General features: G+C 44.1%; 3 protein-coding genes across 8 annotated transcripts in view; 1 reads left to right on the forward strand and 2 right to left on the reverse strand.

Annotated features, from left to right (window-relative positions):
• The window catches only part of LOC108258753 (zinc finger protein ZFP2), a 6394-nt gene extending 1342 nt beyond the window's left edge, over window positions 1-5052 (reverse strand). The window contains exons 1-6 of one of the 4 annotated variants that reach the window (XM_053676348.1): window positions 4956-5052; window positions 4021-4113; window positions 3710-3923; window positions 2758-3321; window positions 561-936; window positions 1-425 (exon numbers count right to left, since the gene is read on the reverse strand). The exon at window positions 1-425 is cut by the window's left edge and continues 1342 nt beyond it. In XM_053676348.1, coding sequence (XP_053532323.1) covers window positions 1-425; window positions 561-936; window positions 2758-3321; window positions 3710-3923; window positions 4021-4079 — 1638 coding nt within the window. In that variant the 5' untranslated portion in view covers window positions 4080-4113; window positions 4956-5052. Of the gene's footprint in view, window positions 426-560; window positions 937-2757; window positions 3325-3709; window positions 3924-4020; window positions 4114-4955 lie in introns of all 4 variants that reach the window. The other 3 variants (XM_053676347.1, XM_053676346.1, XM_053676349.1) reach the window with 3 other exon arrangements.
• Window positions 5053-6109: 1057 nt separating this feature from the next.
• LOC108258756 (gastrula zinc finger protein XlCGF57.1) lies at window positions 6110-9772 on the forward strand. Its single transcript, XM_017457643.3, has 4 exons — window positions 6110-6397; window positions 7081-7309; window positions 7430-7688; window positions 8204-9772. Exons 2-4 carry the CDS (start codon window positions 7100-7102, stop codon window positions 9406-9408), a joined length of 1674 nt encoding a protein of 557 aa, XP_017313132.1. The 5' UTR covers window positions 6110-6397; window positions 7081-7099; the 3' UTR covers window positions 9409-9772.
• A 2017-nt stretch (window positions 9773-11789) lies between these two features.
• The window catches only part of si:ch211-14a17.10 (putative leucine-rich repeat-containing protein DDB_G0290503), a 29127-nt gene continuing 20916 nt past the window's right edge, over window positions 11790-20000 (reverse strand). Inside the window, exons 38-46 of one of the 3 annotated variants that reach the window (XM_053676342.1) lie at window positions 19620-19682; window positions 19307-19369; window positions 19033-19104; window positions 17118-17180; window positions 16844-16915; window positions 16532-16591; window positions 15150-15221; window positions 12772-12813; window positions 11790-12443 (exon numbers count right to left, since the gene is read on the reverse strand). In XM_053676342.1, coding sequence (XP_053532317.1) covers window positions 11887-12443; window positions 12772-12813; window positions 15150-15221; window positions 16532-16591; window positions 16844-16915; window positions 17118-17180; window positions 19033-19104; window positions 19307-19369; window positions 19620-19682 — 1064 coding nt within the window. In that variant the 3' untranslated portion in view covers window positions 11790-11886. The remainder of the gene's footprint in view (window positions 12444-12771; window positions 12814-15149; window positions 15222-16531; window positions 16592-16843; window positions 16916-17117; window positions 17181-19032; window positions 19105-19306; window positions 19370-19619; window positions 19683-20000) is intronic. The other 2 variants (XM_053676343.1, XM_053676344.1) reach the window with 2 other exon arrangements.

The raw sequence follows: 20000 nt of genomic DNA on the forward strand, positions 1-20000 counted from the left end.
TCCGGTGTGTGTTCTCTGGTGCTTGTTAAGCGTGGAAGAATCGGAGAAGCGCTTCTCGCAGGTCAGACACGCGTAGGGTTTTTCTCCCGTGTGGATTCTGCCGTGAGTTTTCAGCTTGGAGGCTTGAGAGAAGCGTTTTCCACACTGGCTGCACAGGAAGGGTTTTTCTCCGGTGTGTGTTCTCTGGTGAGATGTCAGGTTGTACAACTGCGTGAAGGTTTTCCCGCAGCGTTTGCAGCAGAACGGTTTCTCTCCAGCGTGGAGCTTCTGGTGTTTGAGGAGATTGAACTCTAAAGTGAAGCTCTTGTCACAGAGAGAGCAGCGGAACGGCTTCTCCGAGAGTTCCTCACAGATGAGCTTCGAGGTGTGACGTTCCAGATCTTTCGCTCTTGTTTTGTTAGATGTGCTCCTCGTATCAGCGGGGTCTTCAGGAAGACATGAAGGAGAGAAACAAAAAACCTGTGGGTTAATCACAAACCAGTCGATATATGAATAAATAAAAACGCCTGGTTCTACTGATTTGTGTTAGAACCTTCGTGGTCACCATGACGGGAACTTACCAGAAGTGTTCAAACCATCAGTTTTATTATCTTCATGTTCTTCCTTCTTCAGGCTCTTCAGTTCTTTGGTCGCGTGTTTGATGTTCGAGTTCCTGAAATCCACCAGCTGCACTGAACACTTCTTAATGCGAGTGTGTGTAGTGTGTGTGTGTGTAGTGTGTGAGATTTCCAGTGGCTCAGGTTCACTTTTAAAAACAGCATGCAGGTCCTCCACCCGTGTGAGTGTGTGTAGGTCTTCATGGTGGAAGTGTGTGTGATGTGGTTCAGTTTTACACTCGGAAGTTGAACAGAATTCCGGTTTCAGTGCGAGATATTCCTGCTGCTCCGTTAGGAACGGATTCGGTTCAGTCTTCATTCCAGGACACAACACCGCCTGCTGAAAAATCACAATATAAACATAAAAAAATTATATATAACAGTTACTGGGAAAAAAATTCAATATAAGAAATGTTAAAAATAACTATTTAAACATATGAAAAAAAATATAGAAATGATTTTTTAAAACTTCTTTAAAAAAAAAAAAAAAAAAAAAGGATTACAAAATACAGTTGCAATCAGAATGATTCACCCCTCACCGCAGATCAGGTTTACTGCTACAATCTACAGACTTCCAGCTGCTTGTGATGAACACATCAAACAAAAGCAACTGAAATAGTTCGACACGACGAACGCTTGAAGTGGTTTCCCCAAATTCAACTGAAAATGTAAATTATAATGACTTCTCCAGTCTCAAAATTATTCACCCCCCTCATGGCAATCATCTTTAGTACTTAGGAGAGAACCTTTTGCTGTTATGACCTGCTGTAAACGAGGTGCAGAGCTTCTGCAGCGTTCCTGAGGAATCTTCTCCCGTTCCTCATGAGCACTGGCCTCCAGTTCAGTAATATTCTTGGGTTTGCGTGCTGCAACCGTCGTCTTCACATCCCACCAGAGATTCCCTATGGGGTTCAAGTCAGGTGACTGTGATGGCCCTGTAGAATCTTCCAGGAGTTCTTCTGCACCCAAGCCTTGGTGGAATTTGAGGTACGCTTGGGATCGTTGTCCTGTTTGGAAGGTCCGATGACGCCCAAGCTTCAGCTTCCTCACAGACGGCATGATGTTTTCTCCTAGGATTTCCAGATACTTCACTGAATCCATCTCGCCTTCCACACGCTGCAGGTTTCCAGTGCCAGAGGATGTAAAGCAGCCGCAGAGCATCACTGAACCTCCACCATGCTCGACTGTGGACAGAGTGTTCTTTATTCATTCTTCTTCCTCCAGACATACCGCTGATCCATCGTGCCGAAAAGTTGTGGATTATTTATATGATTCTGAGAGACTTTTCTTGTGCTTTTGGGTCAGTCGTGGTGAACGTCTTGGAGTTCTGGCATGGACCTTCTGCCTTATTGTACTCACTGAAAACTCAGTGCCTGTTACACCAGGTCTTGCTGCAGGTCTTTTACAGTCACTCGAGGGTTTTTCACAACCTGCCTTCTCACAAAGCTGCTTGCAGCCGTTGAGATCTTCCTTTTTCTGCCCCCTCCGGATATTTCATGAATTTTCTGCCCCTAGCCAGTTCAGGTATTTCATGTGTTCCAGCTCAAGCACACCTGCTGCAACTAATGAAGGCCTTGATTAGTTTATATCAGGTGTGCTTGAGACAACACCTGTTCTGCATATTTGTGTTGTCATGAGGGATTCTATACAGGGGGGTGAATAATTTTATATACAGCTGTACACTTCAAAATAATTCACAAATATTAAAACACTTTAAACACCATTTTAAAAATCGCAGATTTGGTTTCACTCTACTCCTCCCCTCACCTGGTGATAAAGCGCTAACTCCACCCCTCACCTGGTGATAAAGCGCTAACTCCACCCCTCACCTGGTGATAAAGCTCTACTCCACCCCTCACCTGGTGTTAAAGCTCTACTCCACCCCTCATCTGGTGTTAAAGCTCTACTCCACCCCTCACCTGGTGTTAAAGCTCTACTCCACCCCTCACCTGGTGTTAAAGCTCTAACTCCACCCCTCACCTGGTGATAAAGCTCTACTCCACCCCTCACCTGGTGTTAAAGCTCTAACTCCACCCCTCACCTGGTGATAAAGCTCTACTCCACCCCTCACCTGGTGTTAAAGCTCTACTCCACCCCTCACCTGGTGATAAAGCTCTACTCCACCCCTCACCTGGTGATAAAGCTCTACTCCACCCCTCACCTGGTGTTGTAGCTCCACCTTTGGGTGGTGTGTTAATAATTTGTGGTGTAGCTCAGCCACCTCTTCCCTCAGTGCAGTGATCTGAGTGTGGAGAAGCTCGATGTCCTCCATGGAGAGATCAGTGTTCAGAGCGACTGACTGCATAAACATCACCATTTCTCCTGGAAACTCTCCGTCACTGTCACACCACCGCACCCGCTCCACTGACATCATTCTGCAACAATTATCTTCATGTTCTTCCTTCTTCAGACTCGGTTCTTCAGCCACATGTTTCATGTCCGAGTTCCTGCGAGTGTGTAGTGTGTGTTCATCAGTGTGTGTAGTGTGTGTAGTGTGTGTGTGTGTAGTGTGTGAGATTTCCAGTGGCTCAGGTTCACTTTTAAAAACAGCATGCAGGTCCTCCACCCGTGTGAGTGTGTGTAGGTCTTCATGGTGGAAGTGTGTGTGATGTGGTTCAGTTTTACACTCGGAAGTTGAACAGAATTCCGGTTTCAGTGCGAGATATTCCTGCTGCTCCGTTAGGAAAGGATTCGGTTCAGTCTTCATTCCAGGACACAACACCGCCTGCTGAAAAATCACAATATACACATGTGGGTTTTTTTCATTATATCACCCTCAGCTGGTGATAAAGCTCTACTCCACCCCTCACCTGGTGATAAAGCTCTACTCCACCCCTCACCTGGTGATAAAGCTCTACTCCACCCCTCACCTGGTGATAAAGCTCTACTCCACCCCTCACCTGGTGATAAAGCGATAACTCCACCCCTCCACTGGTGTTAAAGCTCTAACTCCACCCCTCACCTGGTGATAAAGCTCTACTCCACCCCTCACCTGGTGTTAAAGCTCTAACTCCACCCCTCACCTGGTGTTAAAGCTCTACTCCACCCCTCACCTGGTGATAAAGCTCTACTCCACCCCTCACCTGGTGATAAAGCTCTACTCCACCCCTCACCTGGTGTTGTAGCTCCACCTTTGGGTGGTGTGTTAATAATTTGTGGTGTAGCTCAGCCACCTCTTCCCTCAGTGCAGTGATCTGAGTGTGGAGAAGCTCGATGTCCTCCATGGAGAGATCAGTGTTCAGAGCGACTGACTGCATAAACATCACCATTTCTCCTGGAAACTCTCCGTCACTGTCACACCACCGCACCCGCTCCACTGACATCATTCTGCAACAACAACATTATTAGTGGAGATCCAACAACACATGTACACACACACCTCACCAAACAATTACTGCAGTGTGAAAACAAACACAACACACACTCTGGTGTTTCTCTCCTTAATAAGATGCTGTTCATGTAAATGAGTTGCCTTCGTCTCATTAAACTGGTGGTCCGATGGGAGTAAAATCCGGAGCTGGGCGGGATCAGACACAAGCATGTTGTAAAGAAACATTTATACAGGTTTAGTTTATTATTAAACATTAAAAGTGTGAAGTTGGATTATAATGCTGGAGAAGGAAACGTCACTCCAGTTCTCACTAGAGATCTCCTGTTATCATCATTCTCAAACGTCACGTAAATAAACTGCATTCATTCTGAAGTTTTTCAGATTTCTTCAAAAGAGTTCAGGATGAACACGCCCCTTTTAATTCAGAACACGCCCCTTTTAATTCAGAACACGCCCCCTTCTAATTCAGAACACGCCCCCTTCTAATTCAGAACACGCCCATTTTAAGAGGTACACGTTTCTATAAATGAATCCCAGTGAACAGTAAGTCAATAACGCTTTCGAAACAGTCTTTTTAGTCAAACTTTTTTTTTTTTACATGAATCCTGTGACATAGAACACTAACTTTTCATTATTTTTCTTTTTGATGTAAAAACAAACAAGAAAAACCCCAGAAGCGAATTCATTTATTATTACTATGTAACTTTTACAGTGTTTTCCAATCTGAGTTACTTTACAAACAACAGCAGAATTCCAGTATGTGGTAATTATAAATACAACATTTAATGGTGGAACACGTGATAAGAAAATGAAAATAATAATAATAATAATAATAATAATAATTATAATAATAATAATTCAGTTACTGCGGTGTTAAAGTTAATATAATTTATTCAGTTATAAATCCATTAGAATCAGTGCTGTTTATAAGATTAAACTGCAGTCTTGTTTGCTTTTATATCGATATAAACACGATTTAAACTAATTATAATATATAATTATATATAAATTAATAAAACACTACATACCCCAGCCAGCGCGAGAGAAGTTCCAGCTCAGCACAAACACACACGCGAGCGCGCGCAGATTACTAACAGCCGATTGTGATTTCCGGATTATACCGGAAGCGGAAGTACAAAATAAGAGTTGAACAGATCCTGTCAACGCAAAAGTGTCGCTTCAGAATTCCCGGACACATTAATTCATGATTTATTATTCACCTCCGCTGATAAAACATCAAAATATGACCTATTACTTATCAGATAAACTGCTGAGTTCAATCTGTTGTGGGATTATTTCCCCTCATTATGAGTTAAAAGATACATGAGTTAATCCTTTAAGTTCAATTCAGTTGAAAGTGATTTCTGCTCACTCCTGATGTACACCTGTCTGTTCTTTAGGTCGTCGAGTTTTTATCCTTGTTCTGATGAAATTTCAGTATTTTGATTGTCATCCAGAAAGATTTACAACACGGTTTATCTGTCTAATCTGTCAGTCTGTCTAATCTATCGGTCTATCGGTCGGTCTCTGTGGGCTCACTTTATCATCATTTTTTTATGTTATAAATACACTCACCGCTGAACAAAACCCCAAATAGAAACCTCATAGAATGTGTAACAGTTTTAATGGGTATAATAGGAATTGTATTGGTTTTAGTGGAAACTGTAATGGTCCCTGTGGGTCTCTACTGGTGATCTACTTCTATTAGTGGTGTGTTGTCTCTAGTGGATACCATTAAGCACCTATGTCCTACTACATAATGGAAACTATAGTTATACTATAGTATATCTTGTAATGGTTTTAATGGTTAAAGGCTGATGGTTTTTAATAGTATTTGCAGTGGAAACCATCAGAATTTGTGTGATGGTTTCTACTGTGTTTTTTCAGCAGGGCTAAAACAGACTTTAATCTTATTAATACACAGCTGTGCTAGTACACACTCACCCGACTGAAATGAATTTAAATATGTATAGAATAATAAATACATTTTGCTTACACAATTACTTATTTATTTAGTATCTAACAATAGCCAGTGAGATAACTGCAACTAAGCTCACTAATATAGAGTCATTTAATGATGTTTAACTAAATGACGAGCAAAAACAACACAGGTACATGATTACACTTATACACTATATACCTTACAGATAGATGAAGGTGTAAAAAAAAAAAAAAAAAAAAAAAAAAAAAAAAAAAAATAACACTTCAATTCATAGGAGCTGGATAAGCTGGGGAAAATACAAAATCTTAATTTTTCTCTTTGAGAACAAAGTCATCCGGAAGGCTTTTAAAGAAATGTAAAGGTTATTAAGGACAAATGCAGTGTATTGCAGTTCATATTCAGTACCAGCAGGGGGAGATGATGCGCTTCAGCGCTGGTTTCCTCCGCAACAGCAGCGTCGCAGAAGAAGCAGCAGAAGAAGCGTTGTTATGGTGAAACTGACCTGAGAATAAACTTCTCTTCTTTCGGGTAATGTTGAATATAAATATTGAAGTTTTTGTCCGGTGTTGTGAAGGTTTTGATTGGCTATCATTACTGTATAAATAATCAGGAGATAATCACTTACACACAGATCTGTTATAGATGTTTAATCAAGACTCGTTTCACATGTTGTTTTATTGTGTTTATAAAATGAGGAGTTTATTAAATTATAAATGAAAGATGCTTTAGTACTGTGAGGGATATGGTTGGTTACACGCTGAGGTTCATGGGACGTGTAGTTTATTTTTAGGTTGTTGTTTTAATTCAGTGTATTTTTATTTTTATGTATGGATGATTAGTGGGCGGGGCTTAAAAATAGTCAAGAAACACTCACACACTGCAGATGATGGATTTATAATTAAAAACGTAAGTGAAAAATCATAGATTTATAGAAACACTTTTAAATTGTAGTGTGTGTGTGAGAGAGAGTGAGTGAGTGAGTGAGTGTGTGTGTGTGAGAGAGAGTGAGTGAGTGAGTGTGTGTGTGAGTCTGTCTGTCTGTCTGTCTGTGTGTGTGAGTGAGTGAGTGAGTGTGTGAGTCTGTCTGTCTGTCTGTCTGTCTGTCTATGTGTGTGAGTGAGTGAGTGTGTGAGTGTTTGTTGGTTAATACCCGGGATTTAATCACGACTTTCTGATCTTTCCTGCTGTAATGTCTGCCATCTCTCCATCAGTTAAGCAGTGGAGAGCACGATGGAGGAGGAGTGTGTGGGCGGAGGAGGAGAAGCTCTCCTGCAGCTCCACCTGCTCTGTGATCCTCCATCTTCCTGCACAGTGTCCGTCGGGACCGATCTGTCCATGGCCGACATCTCGCACCTCCACGCTGAAGTGTGTGAGCTCAGAGAGCTGGTGTCTGCACTGGAGGAATCGTTACGGCGACAAAAAGCCATAAACACTCGTCAGGTGTGTGTGTGTGTGTGTGTGTGTGTGTGTGTGTGTGTGTGTGTGTGTGTGTGTGTGAGAGATGATCAGATAAGATCTCCTCAGTCATCTTCTCACTGTCTTGTGTATGTTTCCTCTCAGGAGGTGCCGGGAGCTTCGCCAGCGCTGTGCTCTATGTGTAAATCTGATCTCAACACAGCAGAAGTGCGAGACTCGGCACAGAGTGTGTGTGGTGAGCGCGAGGAGTCCGATGTAGACTGCGCACCACACACTCCTCTGACCATGTGCTCGGTGAAGCTGGTGGACTGTAGGACCGTGGAGCCGATCCCGCCCGTCACGAATAATGAGGAGGAGGAGGACGGGGAACCGAGCGCTAACGACGAGGACGTAATTCCCCACAGTGTGTCCCTTGCGTAAATATAAATAAATAAATAAACACGCCTGGTTTAAAGTTCTCAGGCGTGTAGGGCATGGAAAGGTTCACCTGGCGTCTCCGTTATCGGGCGGAAATACCGCAGTACGCCACATTATAGAAATTCAGCAGCAGACAGAAACGATGACGAGCACGGTGTAATGAATATCATCCCAGGTCTTTTTGTTTCTACAGCAGTTCTTCTGCTTGTCTAAAAAACTCAAGAAGAAAGCGCTCTAAAGCCACGCTGACGTCTCGGTTAGATGTGTTACCACGTCTTGTTAAAGGTGAACAGAGAATTCCTGCCACTGGAATTTTCCAACGTCTGGCTGGATGTCGAACAATTCTCTGTTCACCTTTAACATTAATTAAACAAAGTATTATTCATCAGTTCCTCGTTTATTCGTCCCTGATGTCTTTAGATAAGCAATCATGCATGAGTTTATTATCGTGACTTTATTAGAGATATATCCGGATAATCTCTGCCGTTTCTCATCTTTCAGCTGACAGCGACGATGGAAATTGGTCGCCTGCGTCAGAAAGAAAACAACCACGTGTTAACAAACTCAAACCCCAAACGAGGAAAGACGCGGGACCCGGGACGAGCTGTAAGGACCAGGTTTCTGAAGTGAACGGAGACGTTAAGGAGACGCGTACGGAGGCCGAGGAACCGAAGAGCGACTGCGGTGTTCAAGAGAGACTGTTCAAGTGCTCGCAGTGCAACAAAAGCTACGGTACGGCGCCAAGCCTGCGGAACCACATGAAGAGACACGCGAAGGAGCTGAGGTTCTGCTGTGACGAGTGCGGGAAGGGGTTCGTGACGTCGGCCGAGCTGAAGCTGCACACGAGTCGACACACGGGTGTCAGCGGCTTCGTGTGCGAGGTGTGCGGACAAAACCTGGCCGGCTCGTCGGGCCTCAAAGCACACATGCTGACGCACAGCGACGAGAGACCGTTCCCCTGCAGGGAGTGCGGAAAGATGTTCCGGACGAAGGGGAACCTCAAGGCGCACCTGAGGACGCACACCGGGGAGAAACCGTACCGCTGCTCGTACTGCGAGCGCACGTTCAGCCACGCGCCACGCGTCAAGGTTCATGAGCGCTCGCACACCAACGAGAAGCCGTTCAGATGCCAAACCTGCGGGAAGACCTTCTCACGCCTGGACAGTCTCCGGTCGCACGAGAGCGTCCACACCGGCCTGAAGCCGTACCAGTGCTCGCACTGCGGGAAGAGCTTCCGACAAGCCAGCCACCTGCTCTGTCACGAGAGGACACACACCGGAGAGCGGCCGTACCTGTGCTCCGACTGCGGGAAGAGCTTCTCCAGCCACGGGCACTTCCGCAGCCACCGGCGCATCCACACTGGCGAGCGGCCCTACCAGTGCACGGCGTGTGGAAAGAGCTTCAGGAAGCAGTTCACCCTGCACCAGCACAGCAAGACGCACACCGGAGAGCGACCGTACAAGTGCACGCAGTGCGACAAGAGCTTCGCCCGGACGTGCACGCTGAAGCAGCACCAGAGAATGCACTCGGGGGAAAAGCCGTACCAGTGTGCCATCTGCGGAGAGAAATTCGCCTTCCTTAGCTCGCTACACCAACACCGGAAAAAACACGGCCAAGACGCCGTAAACGCGCGGTCCCACGCCACAGGGATCGCCTCAGGAACTTCACAGGAAACGCCGACAGCCTGTAGCCCGACGGGAAATTAGGTGGGGAAAGGTTTGGGGCGGCCATTTTATGGTGACGGTCGTTAGTTTGAAGGCTGTGCAGGCGGCTCAGAGCCATTCAGTGCAATACGGAACTCATTACAGCTCCACAATCATCCAGGTATTAAACAGCCGAGTACATGCGTATAGTGTGCATGTGTGTATAGTGTGTGTTTTTAAGACTTAGCCTTAAAAATATTCCAGGTCTATAAATCATCATATGTTTAATAGCTTTTTTTCTCCATTGGTAAGTGTGTGGTCAGAAATCAGGTCTTTCTTTTGTTTGAGTAAAGCCTTAATCCAGAATGTGAAGCTGATCATATTTATATTTGATGTGAATGAATAAATAGATCAGTAAATACCATAAGTTGTTTGTTTGTTTGTTTGTTTTTAAATTCAACTCAAATCTTGATAGTCAACCACACAATGTTTAAATGAAGACCTTCTCCTGAAAACAGCAGTGGATTCTGCAGAGTCGGTGTTTGGGTTAAACTTGTTTTCGCAGCGTTAAGTCCTGGTTCTGAATTCCCTGCAGTTATGATGTTTTCACGCTTGAGTCCTCTTTAACCGAACTCGGACCAGTTGAAGTGGACCAAGTGAAAAAGGACCCGGTTCTCTTTACACTCACAGTGTCCCTGTCCCTGCAAGAGATCCTTTTTGGTCCACTTAAGCACTAATGGGGTCTCCGACCTCGGAGTGTTCATACTGTTGCTTTTTGGGTCCTGGTCCACACTGCAGTGCTGTGCATGGTGGGTACATCAGTGTTGTACAACATGGCTGACTCTAAACGTGCTAATTATCCTGTACAACGTTTGTAAAATTACAAAAGAGAAATGGAGAATGCAATCATTTAAAAAAAATGAAAGAAATAAAATAATAACACAAAATAATAGCGTTGTTTATTGCTGGGTCAGAGCAAGTTAACTCTGCAAAACGATCATTTTATATACGCAAGTAACAAAACCAACACTATTACCTCTAACCCTCTTCTAGCAGAAGCAGACATGTTGAGTAGCACGAGTTTTACTGAGTGAGAATTCTTTGATCCGGAAAAATCCAGCGAGCCGGAGTGATCTGTGTTCACACACAATGTTAGAGAACCGTATCATAAGCTGAAAACAAACTGGACTCGGACCACCTCGAAAAGATGGTCTCGGTTCGGTTCGCTTTAAAAGGGTCTGAGATGGTTTGGACTGTCCACACACGGGACCAAAATCCAGCGAACCGGGCTCAGACTGCAGAAAAGGACCAAGTGTGAAAACACCTTAAAGTAGCAGAGTTCCCAGAGGGACCAGTGGGGAAGCGGGTCTACTCCCCGTGCTGTATGGAGCTCATTATGTGCGCGAGTATTAAAACCACATCTTAATATTCCCAAATTTTAATTTCAGATGTAATTCTAGACAGATGTTCCAATGAAAAGGTTCCAATATTCCCAGTGAAAACCTCACTTCCCTTCATTACACTTTTTTGTTATTGATCATGTCTGGAATCCTGCCTTTGATGATAACTTGTGGTGTTGTTTTTTTTTTGTTTTTTTTACAGGCAGAAGAGTTTTTACAAGAAACGTTAAATGTGCATTCAGCGCCTGGAATGTGAAGGAGCAGATCCCCAGATGCTTCGTCACATCCACTCGGTGAACTGTTCAAGCAACGGTTCTATATATAAAGCAGCACTATACCCCTGAACACCTCAAAACCGTGACATTTAAATATTGATTTCTTATTTCAGACAAATTCAGACTTTTCCCCGCATGAGGTCCTCTTCCCAGTTAGCAGAACTTGTAGCAGGAACTCGAACCACTGCAACGTTTTCATCATTGTTGACTGATATTTTGTTGCATCTCTGAGAAATCTATCTAACAGATGTTAACTATAAACAGGTTACATGTTATCTCAGTCAAAGATACTAACATCAAAGATAGATTTTCGTTATTTATTTATGACACTAAAGGATGTTTTTTGGCGTATTTTCGGTTTCCAGCATATTACAGTGTTTAACAAGAGCTTGTACACAAAAGATATCAAGGTTGCAAGGTTAGATAGCATCTTTTCCATCTCACCCCTCGTCTGTGCCATGCCTGAGTGTTTCTCAGTACTACTATATAGAACTGATTTGGGGGCGGGGCTACATATGGACTGGTTTGTGATGTCGTTAAGTAAGCACCAGGGACTTGGAATAATATTAATATCTGAGATTTGAGGATGACAACAAATCCTCACTAGCTTGTCGAGTGTTAGTGATGAACAAAATAACTTTGGTTGTCATGGTAACTCTGTGATGGCTCGGCACCGCATCCAGGGCGTCCCCCGGCTTGTGCCCCGAATTTTGTTGCCATGAATCTGCTGTGTTGTTTTCAAAACCAGATAGACAAAGCACAAAGAAACTTGCAAGTCATTTTTTTACTTTAGGAATTAATACAACTGTTACAAGCGTGTGGGCATTTTTCAATGAAGCGTCTAGCGGAAATTGACGTGCGTTTGATTATTCCTTGAGCCACAGTGGCGGGCGAGTCTGCAGCAGCTCTATGGCCGACTCATGTGGATTCTCGTCGGTGCAGGTGCCCACATACGGGTACAGCTTCTCTGTTAAGTTGTTCTCTCTGAAATTGTAGATGAGCGCTCTGGTTTGGGCGTTGTAGAAGGCCACCTCCCCCTTGGTGAAGTCGGTGAGGACCCCGATGATGGAGAGGTTGTCCGAGAAGCGGAGTGTAATGGGCCGTTCGGTTTGCGCCTGGTGCCGCCCATCCTTCTTTCTCAGTATGGTCCAGTAGCCATTATTGGGCTTGTACTTGATCTCTCCTTTCCGGGGCGCCGTTTCAGCCGCTACGCCCACCACGAAGCATGAACGGTCCTTCACCTGTACCTCCCAGTAGCACCTCCCTGAGGTGAAGCCCGTTTTTGTGAGGGCAGCGATCGCCGTGTCGTAGCGCTCCGGATTATCACGTACATCTCTTGCGTTCTCAGCACCACTCGCCGTACGTCCATCAGTAGAGATATGGAATCTCCGGTGAGCTGTCTGTGGGTCGAACTCCAGAGAGACTGAGGGAAAGAGAGCAACAAAACAAAATACTCTAAACAGTTAGAGAGATGAAATCAAGACCCATGGATGCCAGATTAGTTTTTATTGAGTGTGAAGTAAGCATCCGGTTGCTAAGGTAATTTTTGACTTGCTAGGTTAGAGGCGTGGCCTCTGTGTCCCATGGTCCCAGTAAAGGGGGCGTGTATATTGATATAAATTGATTGTATAAATTCATGTTATTCCATAAATCCTTCAATCAAAGCATACACGTGTGTTAAGTCCTTATAAAACAGATTTCAAATAAATTTAACCAAATGTATCTTAACAGTGTAATTAGTCTTGACTTACAGACAGTGATGTCGTTTGGTGGTTTCGCCGTAACTGGCTGTTCTGTTCAAGGTGTTAAGAAAGAGAAACAAGACAATTTAACACGATCCAATGTTAAAACCGATTAATGTTGATCTGCAGCACTCCTACACTCACTCCTATACTCACTCCTATACTCACTCCTATACTCTACACTCACTCCTGCACTCACTCCTACACTCACTCCTACACTCTACACTCACTCCTACACTCACTCCTGCACTCACTCCTACACTCACTCCTACACTCACTCCTATACTCACTCCTACACTCACTCCTATACTCTACACTCACTCCTACACTCACTCCTATACTCTACACTCACTCCTGCACTCACTCCTACACTCACTCCTACACTCTACACTCACTCCTGCACTCACTCCTACACTCACTCCTGCACTCACTCCTACACTCACTCCTGCACTCACTCCTACACTCTACACTCACTCCTACACTCACTCCTACACTCTACACTCACTCCTACACTCACTCCTACACTCACTCCTACACTCACTCCTACACTCTACACTCACTCATGCACTCACTCCTGCACTCACTCCTACACTCACTCCTACACTCACTCCTATACTCACTCCTACACTCTACACTCACTCCTACATTCACTCCTGCAATCACTCCTGCACTCACTCCTACACTCACTCCTGCACTCACTCCTACACTCACTCCTACACTCTACACTCACTCCTACACTCACTCCTACACTCACTCCTACACTCACTCCTACACTCTACACTCACTCCTACACTCACTCCTGCACTCACTCCTACACTCACTCCTACACTCACTCCTATACTCACTCCTACACTCTACACTCACTCCTGCACTCACTCCTGCACTCACTCCTGCACTCACTCCTGCACTCACTCCTACACTCTACACTCACTCCTACACTCACTCCTGCACTCACTCCTACACTCACTCCTACACTCACTCCTGCACTCACTCCTGCACTCACTCCTGCACTCACTCCTACACTCACTCCTACACTCACTCCTACACTCTACACTCACTCCTACACTCACTCCTATACTCACTCCTACACTCACTCCTACACTCACTCACTCCTACACTCTACACTCACTCCTATACTCACTCCTACACTCACTCCTATACTCACTCCTATACTCTACACTCACTCTTACACTCACTCCTATACTCTACACTCACTCCTACACTCACTCCTATACTCACTCCTACACTCAGTCCTATACGCTACTCTCACTCCTACACTCACTCCTACACTCACTCCTACACTCAGTCCTATACGCTACTCTCACTCACTCTTACACTCACTCCTATACTCTACACTCACTCCTACACTCACTCCTATACTCACTCCTACACTCAGTCCTATACGCTACTCTCACTCCTACACTCACTCCTACACTCACTCCTACACTCAGTCCTATACGCTACTCTCACTCCTACACTCACTCCTACACTCACTCCTACACTCAGTCCTATACGCTACTCTCACTCCTACACTCACTCCTACACTCAGTCCTATACGCTACTCTCACTCCTACACTCAGTCCTATACGCTACTCTCACTCCTACACTCACTCCTACACTCAGTCCTATACGCTACTCTCACTCCTACACTCACTCCTACACTCACTCCTACACTCACTCCTACACTCACTCATACACTCTACTCTCACTCCTGCACTCACTCCTACACTCACTCCTACACTCACTCCTACGCTCACTCCTACGCTCACTCCTACACTCTACACTCACTCCTACACGCTACTCTCACTCCTACACTCACTCCTACACTCACTCCTACACTCACTCCTACACTCACTCCTATACGCTACTCTCACTCCTACACTCACTCCTACACTCACTCCTACACTCACTCCTACACTCACTCCTACACTCACTCCTACACTCAGTCCTATACGCTACTCTCACTCCTACACTCACTCCTACACTCAGTCCTATACGCTACTCTCACTCCTACACTCACTCCTACACTCACTCCTACACTCACTCCTACACTCACTCCTACACTCACTCCTTCACTCCTGCACTCACTCCTACACTCACTCCTATACTCTACACTCACTCCTATACGCTACTCTCACTCCTATACTCTACACTCACTCCTATACGCTACTCTCACTCCTACTCTCAAGGTGAACTAAAGGTTCAATTAAGTCCATATTTTAAATGAATTATTACAGTACATATTATTATACCACAAATATAGTACAGTTTACTTAAAACTTACCTTTTTTCTTAAGAAACATATCCCCCGTGAGGGAATATTGATTATTTTCCATCATTTAAAAGTAATGAAATATGATGAAAGTGAGTGAGGTAAAGTGTCTTACTCTGCAGCTCCTTTACTCGCTCGTTCAGTCTCGTCACAAGATCACGCAGACGCTCGTTCTCATCAGTCACATCTACAGAGAACATGGAAAGTAAAGGGTTCATATAGTACAGAATAAAACACAGAAACAAAAATGCTTAATATACAGTTCCTTCCATTAATATTGGCACCCTGGTTGAATATGATCAAAGAAGGCTGTGGAAATTTGTCTTTATTGCTTAACCTTTTGATCTTTTGTTAAAAAAGTGTCACAAAAATACTCTGTTCTTATGGATATCAAACAATTACAAACACATCACAGGTTTATTACAAAAAATTCTTTGTTAAATATAGGTATGCAACAATTTGGCACCCTTTTAGTCAGTACTTTGTGCTACCTCCCTTTGCCTGGATAACAGCTCTGAGTCTTCTCCTATAACGCTGATGAGGTTGGAGAATACATGGCGAGGGATCTGAGAGCGTTCCTCCATACAGAATCTCTGCAGATCCTTCACATTTCAGGTCCACGCTGGTGGACTCTCCTCTTCAGTTCACCACACAGGGTTTCTATGGGGTTCAGGTCAGGGGACTGGGATGGTCAGGGCAGGATCTTGATTTTGTGGTCAGTAAACCATTTCTGTGTTGATGTTGATGATGTTTTGGATCATCGTCCTGCTGGAAGATCCAACCACGGCCCATTTGAATCTTTCTGTCAGAGGCAGTCAGGGTTTCATTTAATATCTTTTGATATTTGATGGAGTCCATGATGCCATGTATCCTAACAAAATGTCCAGGTCCTCTGGCAGAAAAACAGCCCCAAAACATTAAAGATCCTCCTCCATATTTAACCGTGGGCATGAGGTACTTCTCCATATGGCTACCTCTCTGTGTACTCCAAAACCACCTCTGGTGTTTATTACCAAAAGTCTCTAAAACTACAATCTGAAGTCACCGACATCACCACAAGCTGTTTGGAAGGGTTTCAAGAAAAAAGCCTCTACTCTCATCCAAAAACACACTCGAGCGTCTTCAGTGTGCCGACGCTACTGGACCTTCAAATGGGATCGGGTTCTATGGCAACAGTTTGGGGGTGAAAACCATGGCCAAGGGTGCACATACTTTTATCTGAAGGAAGAAGATACCTTGATATTGATCAGTACCTTGAAACAAAACTTCAAAACAGACTGATGATGCCTAGAGACAGATCACTGATACCTAGAGACAAATTGAGGATACCTCGGAATTGACGGAGGATTCTGCAGAATGGATAGATTATACCTTACAATGGGTGGATGATATTTTGAGGTGGATCAATGATAAGTTTAAAATGAATTAATGGAGATATATTTATACTAATACTGTACACTGTACTACACCACAAATATATAGAAATAAATACATCACTTGTGTTTTTATTCAGGTCTGAAAGATCCTTCTCCCTTTGCTTCAGCTGCTCTTCACTTTCTGTTTGGAAAGAACATCAGGTCAAAATCAAGTACATGTCAGCGTGTAATACTGCAGTTCTCAGCAGCTCGAGTGTGAGAATATAGTGTAGCAGATTAACGAGAACACCCGGTCTATGAGAGGAGTTCAGCTCAGAGTTTTGTTCTGCCTGAAACTCTGAAAGAGAAATTCTTATCTTAACTTGGACTGATGTTCATATTTCTTATTTTCCATCATTTAAAGCATTAAATTAATGAAAGTTAAGTGTCTCACTCTGCAGCTCCTTTACTCGCTCGTTCAGTCTCGTCACATCATCTCGCAGACGCTCGTTCTCATCAATCACATCTACAGAGAACATGGGAAATAAAGGGGTCATATACTACAGAATTAAACACCGAGAGAGTGATGGTCAATCCCACCATCATCCTTGAGTGGGATTAATAATTGCTCTACTTCTCTATCATGTTCTTATCCAATAAGAACCCACTGTACTGGACTGAGAGTGATGGAGAGTGATGGAGTCTGGGTGGAGAAACGGAGCTCTCACCTGTGTTATTGTTCTTCAGGTTTGAAAGTTCCTTCTCCTTTTGCTCCAGCTGCTCTTCAAGATCTGTTTGGTGAAAAATAATCACAGACTTACAGGTTTTCACTTCAACTTGGAGAAAACAGTCAATTAATGTTTGATGATATGGCTTGATATAAAATTAAATAAATAATAAGCGAAAGTAATTTCATTCGGATTATTACATTACAGCTGCAAATGAGAAATATAAACATTTTAGATGATAATAGTATTAAGCACAAGACATATACATTTACATTTATTCATTTAGCAGACGCTTTCATCCAAAGCGACTTACAAATGAGAAAATACAAGCAAAATATAAATAATATCCCAATTTAACACAGTCATCCCACAACACCGGACAACAAAGCTGAGCCTGCTGGGTTTAAACACCTCCCTCTGTAACTGGATGCTGGACTTTCTGACCAGGAGTCTCCGGTCCGTCAGGATCTCCAGAACTCCACCTCCAGCACCACCACACTGAATACTGGCGCCCCCCAGGGCTGTGTGCTCAGTCCACTGCTGTTCACCCTGCTGACCCGTGACTGTGCTGCAAAGTTCAGTTCTAATCACATCATCGAGTTTACTGATGACACTACAGCCGTGGACCTCGTCAGCAACAGTGATGAGTCAGCGTACGGGGAGGAGGTGGACCAGCTCACAGAATGGCATAGAGACAACAATCTATCTCTTAATGCTGTTCAAATTAAACAGATGATTGTCGACTCGAGGAGAACCCGAGTGGACCACTCACCACTGTACATTGACGGAACAACTGTGAAGAGAGTCAAAAGCTTCAAGTTTTTCAGTGTGCACATGACGAGGACCTCTCCTGGACTCTCAACACCACCTGCCTAGCCAAGAAGACCCATCAGCACCTCCACTTCCAACAGAGGCTGAAGAGAGCCAAACTTCACCCTCTCGTCCTCACCTCCATCTACAGACGGACAATAGAGAGCGTCCAGACCAACTGTCTCACCGAGTGGTACGGGAAGTGCACAGCCTCTAACCGCAAGACCCTACAGCGAATTGTGACGATTGCTGAAATGATCATCGGGGTCTCTCTACCCACCAGCAACACCTCATACAACAACCGCTGACTCTGCAAAGCAACCAGTATTGCAGACAACCTTCTCACCCCTCTCATGGAATCTTCACCGTCGTGCCATCTGGCAGAAGGTACAGGAGCATCCGTGCCTCCACCAGCAGATTCTACAGTCCACTACAGTTTCTTCCCTGAAGCAGTCAGATTACTCAACACCATGCTGCCTCCCAGTGCACACCTGGTCCAGTCAAATACCAAACCCAGTAAGACTCAGTACCACTGCACACCTGCACTTTACACAGCTGCATCAGTCATTTACATTATGGAACTCGTTTTTCTGCCAGTATTGCTGCTACATTACACAATAGTTTACAGTTTATAGCCCATGTCCTGTGTATTTATTGTCCTGTTCTGTGTTGCACCATGGTTCTGAAGAAACGACATTTCATTCCAGTGTATACGAGCTTTATAGAGGAATGACAATAAAAACCCACTTGATCTGAGCTGTGGGTGTGGATGCCTTGGAAGCCCTTGACACCTCATGCCATTTTAACGAAACCTCGAGACGGTGGATTAAGATTTAGAATGTACCAGGATTTCCACTGACTGTACATCTGAAGTATTGAAGATACTGCTAAACAGACTGATATAACAAGGCAGATTATACCTTGGTACAGATGAATATCTTGAGACAAAACAAAGATACCCCATGACAGATACCTCGTGATAATACCTCGCTACAGATCAATGATACCTTGAAACCAATCAGAGGTACCTCAAAATGGACTGATGTTCATATTTCTTATTTTCCATCATTTAAAGCATTAAATTAATGAAAGTTAAGTGTCTCACTCTGCAGCTCCTTTACTCGCTCGTTCAGTCTCGTCACATCATCTCGCAGACGCTCGTTCTCATCAATCACATCTACAGAGAACATGGGAAATAAAGGGGTCATATACTACAGAATTAAACACCGAGAGAGTGATGGTCAATCCCACCATCATCCTTGAGTGGGATTAATAATTGCTCTACTTCTCTATCATGTTCTTATCCAATAAGAACCCACTGTACTGGACTGAGAGTGATGGAGAGTGATGGAGTCTGGGTGGAGAAACGGAGCTCTGACCTGTGTTATTGTTCTTCAGGTTTGAAAGTTCCTTCTCCTTTTGCTCCAGCTGCTCTTCAAGATCTGTTTGGTGAAAAATAATCACAGACTTACAGGTTTTCACTTCAACTTGGAGAAAACAGTCAATTAATGTTTGATGATATGGCTTGATATAAAATTAAATAAATAAATGTGAAATAAAAAAGTAAATGTTTATTTATGTTTATTCCACCCTTGGTGTCACACCGCAGCATGCACTTCCTGTTTCCTGTCCAGTCCCAGCAAGGTAAAACCAACATATCAAAACAAGACACAGCCAGAACAGCTCTCTCACCTGAGTTATTGCTGTTCAGCTCTGAAAGCTCCTGCTCCTTTTTCTTCAGCTGCTCTTCAAGTTCTGGTTGGGAGAAAATCGTCACATCACAGAACTACACCTCAGAGAAATTCTGATTCATTTTTAATGATGTGGTTTGATGTTAAACTAAATAAATAAGAGCAAAAGTGGTTATCCTTATTGGATGGAAGTGTTCAGGTCAGAATTTTGTTTAGCTTGAAATTCAGCTGTAAAATTTCCATCCATCCATTTTCTATACCACTCATCCTACACAGGGTCGCGGGGAGCCTGGAGCCTCTCCCAGGGGACTCTGGGCACAAGGCGAAGGGCATCCTGGACAGGGTACTAAGCCCTGAAGTACAGGGAGAACATGCAAACTCC

Source organism: Ictalurus punctatus, chromosome 26 (assembly GCF_001660625.3).
Source record: "Ictalurus punctatus breed USDA103 chromosome 26, Coco_2.0, whole genome shotgun sequence".
Lineage (NCBI taxonomy): Eukaryota > Metazoa > Chordata > Actinopteri > Siluriformes > Ictaluridae > Ictalurus > Ictalurus punctatus.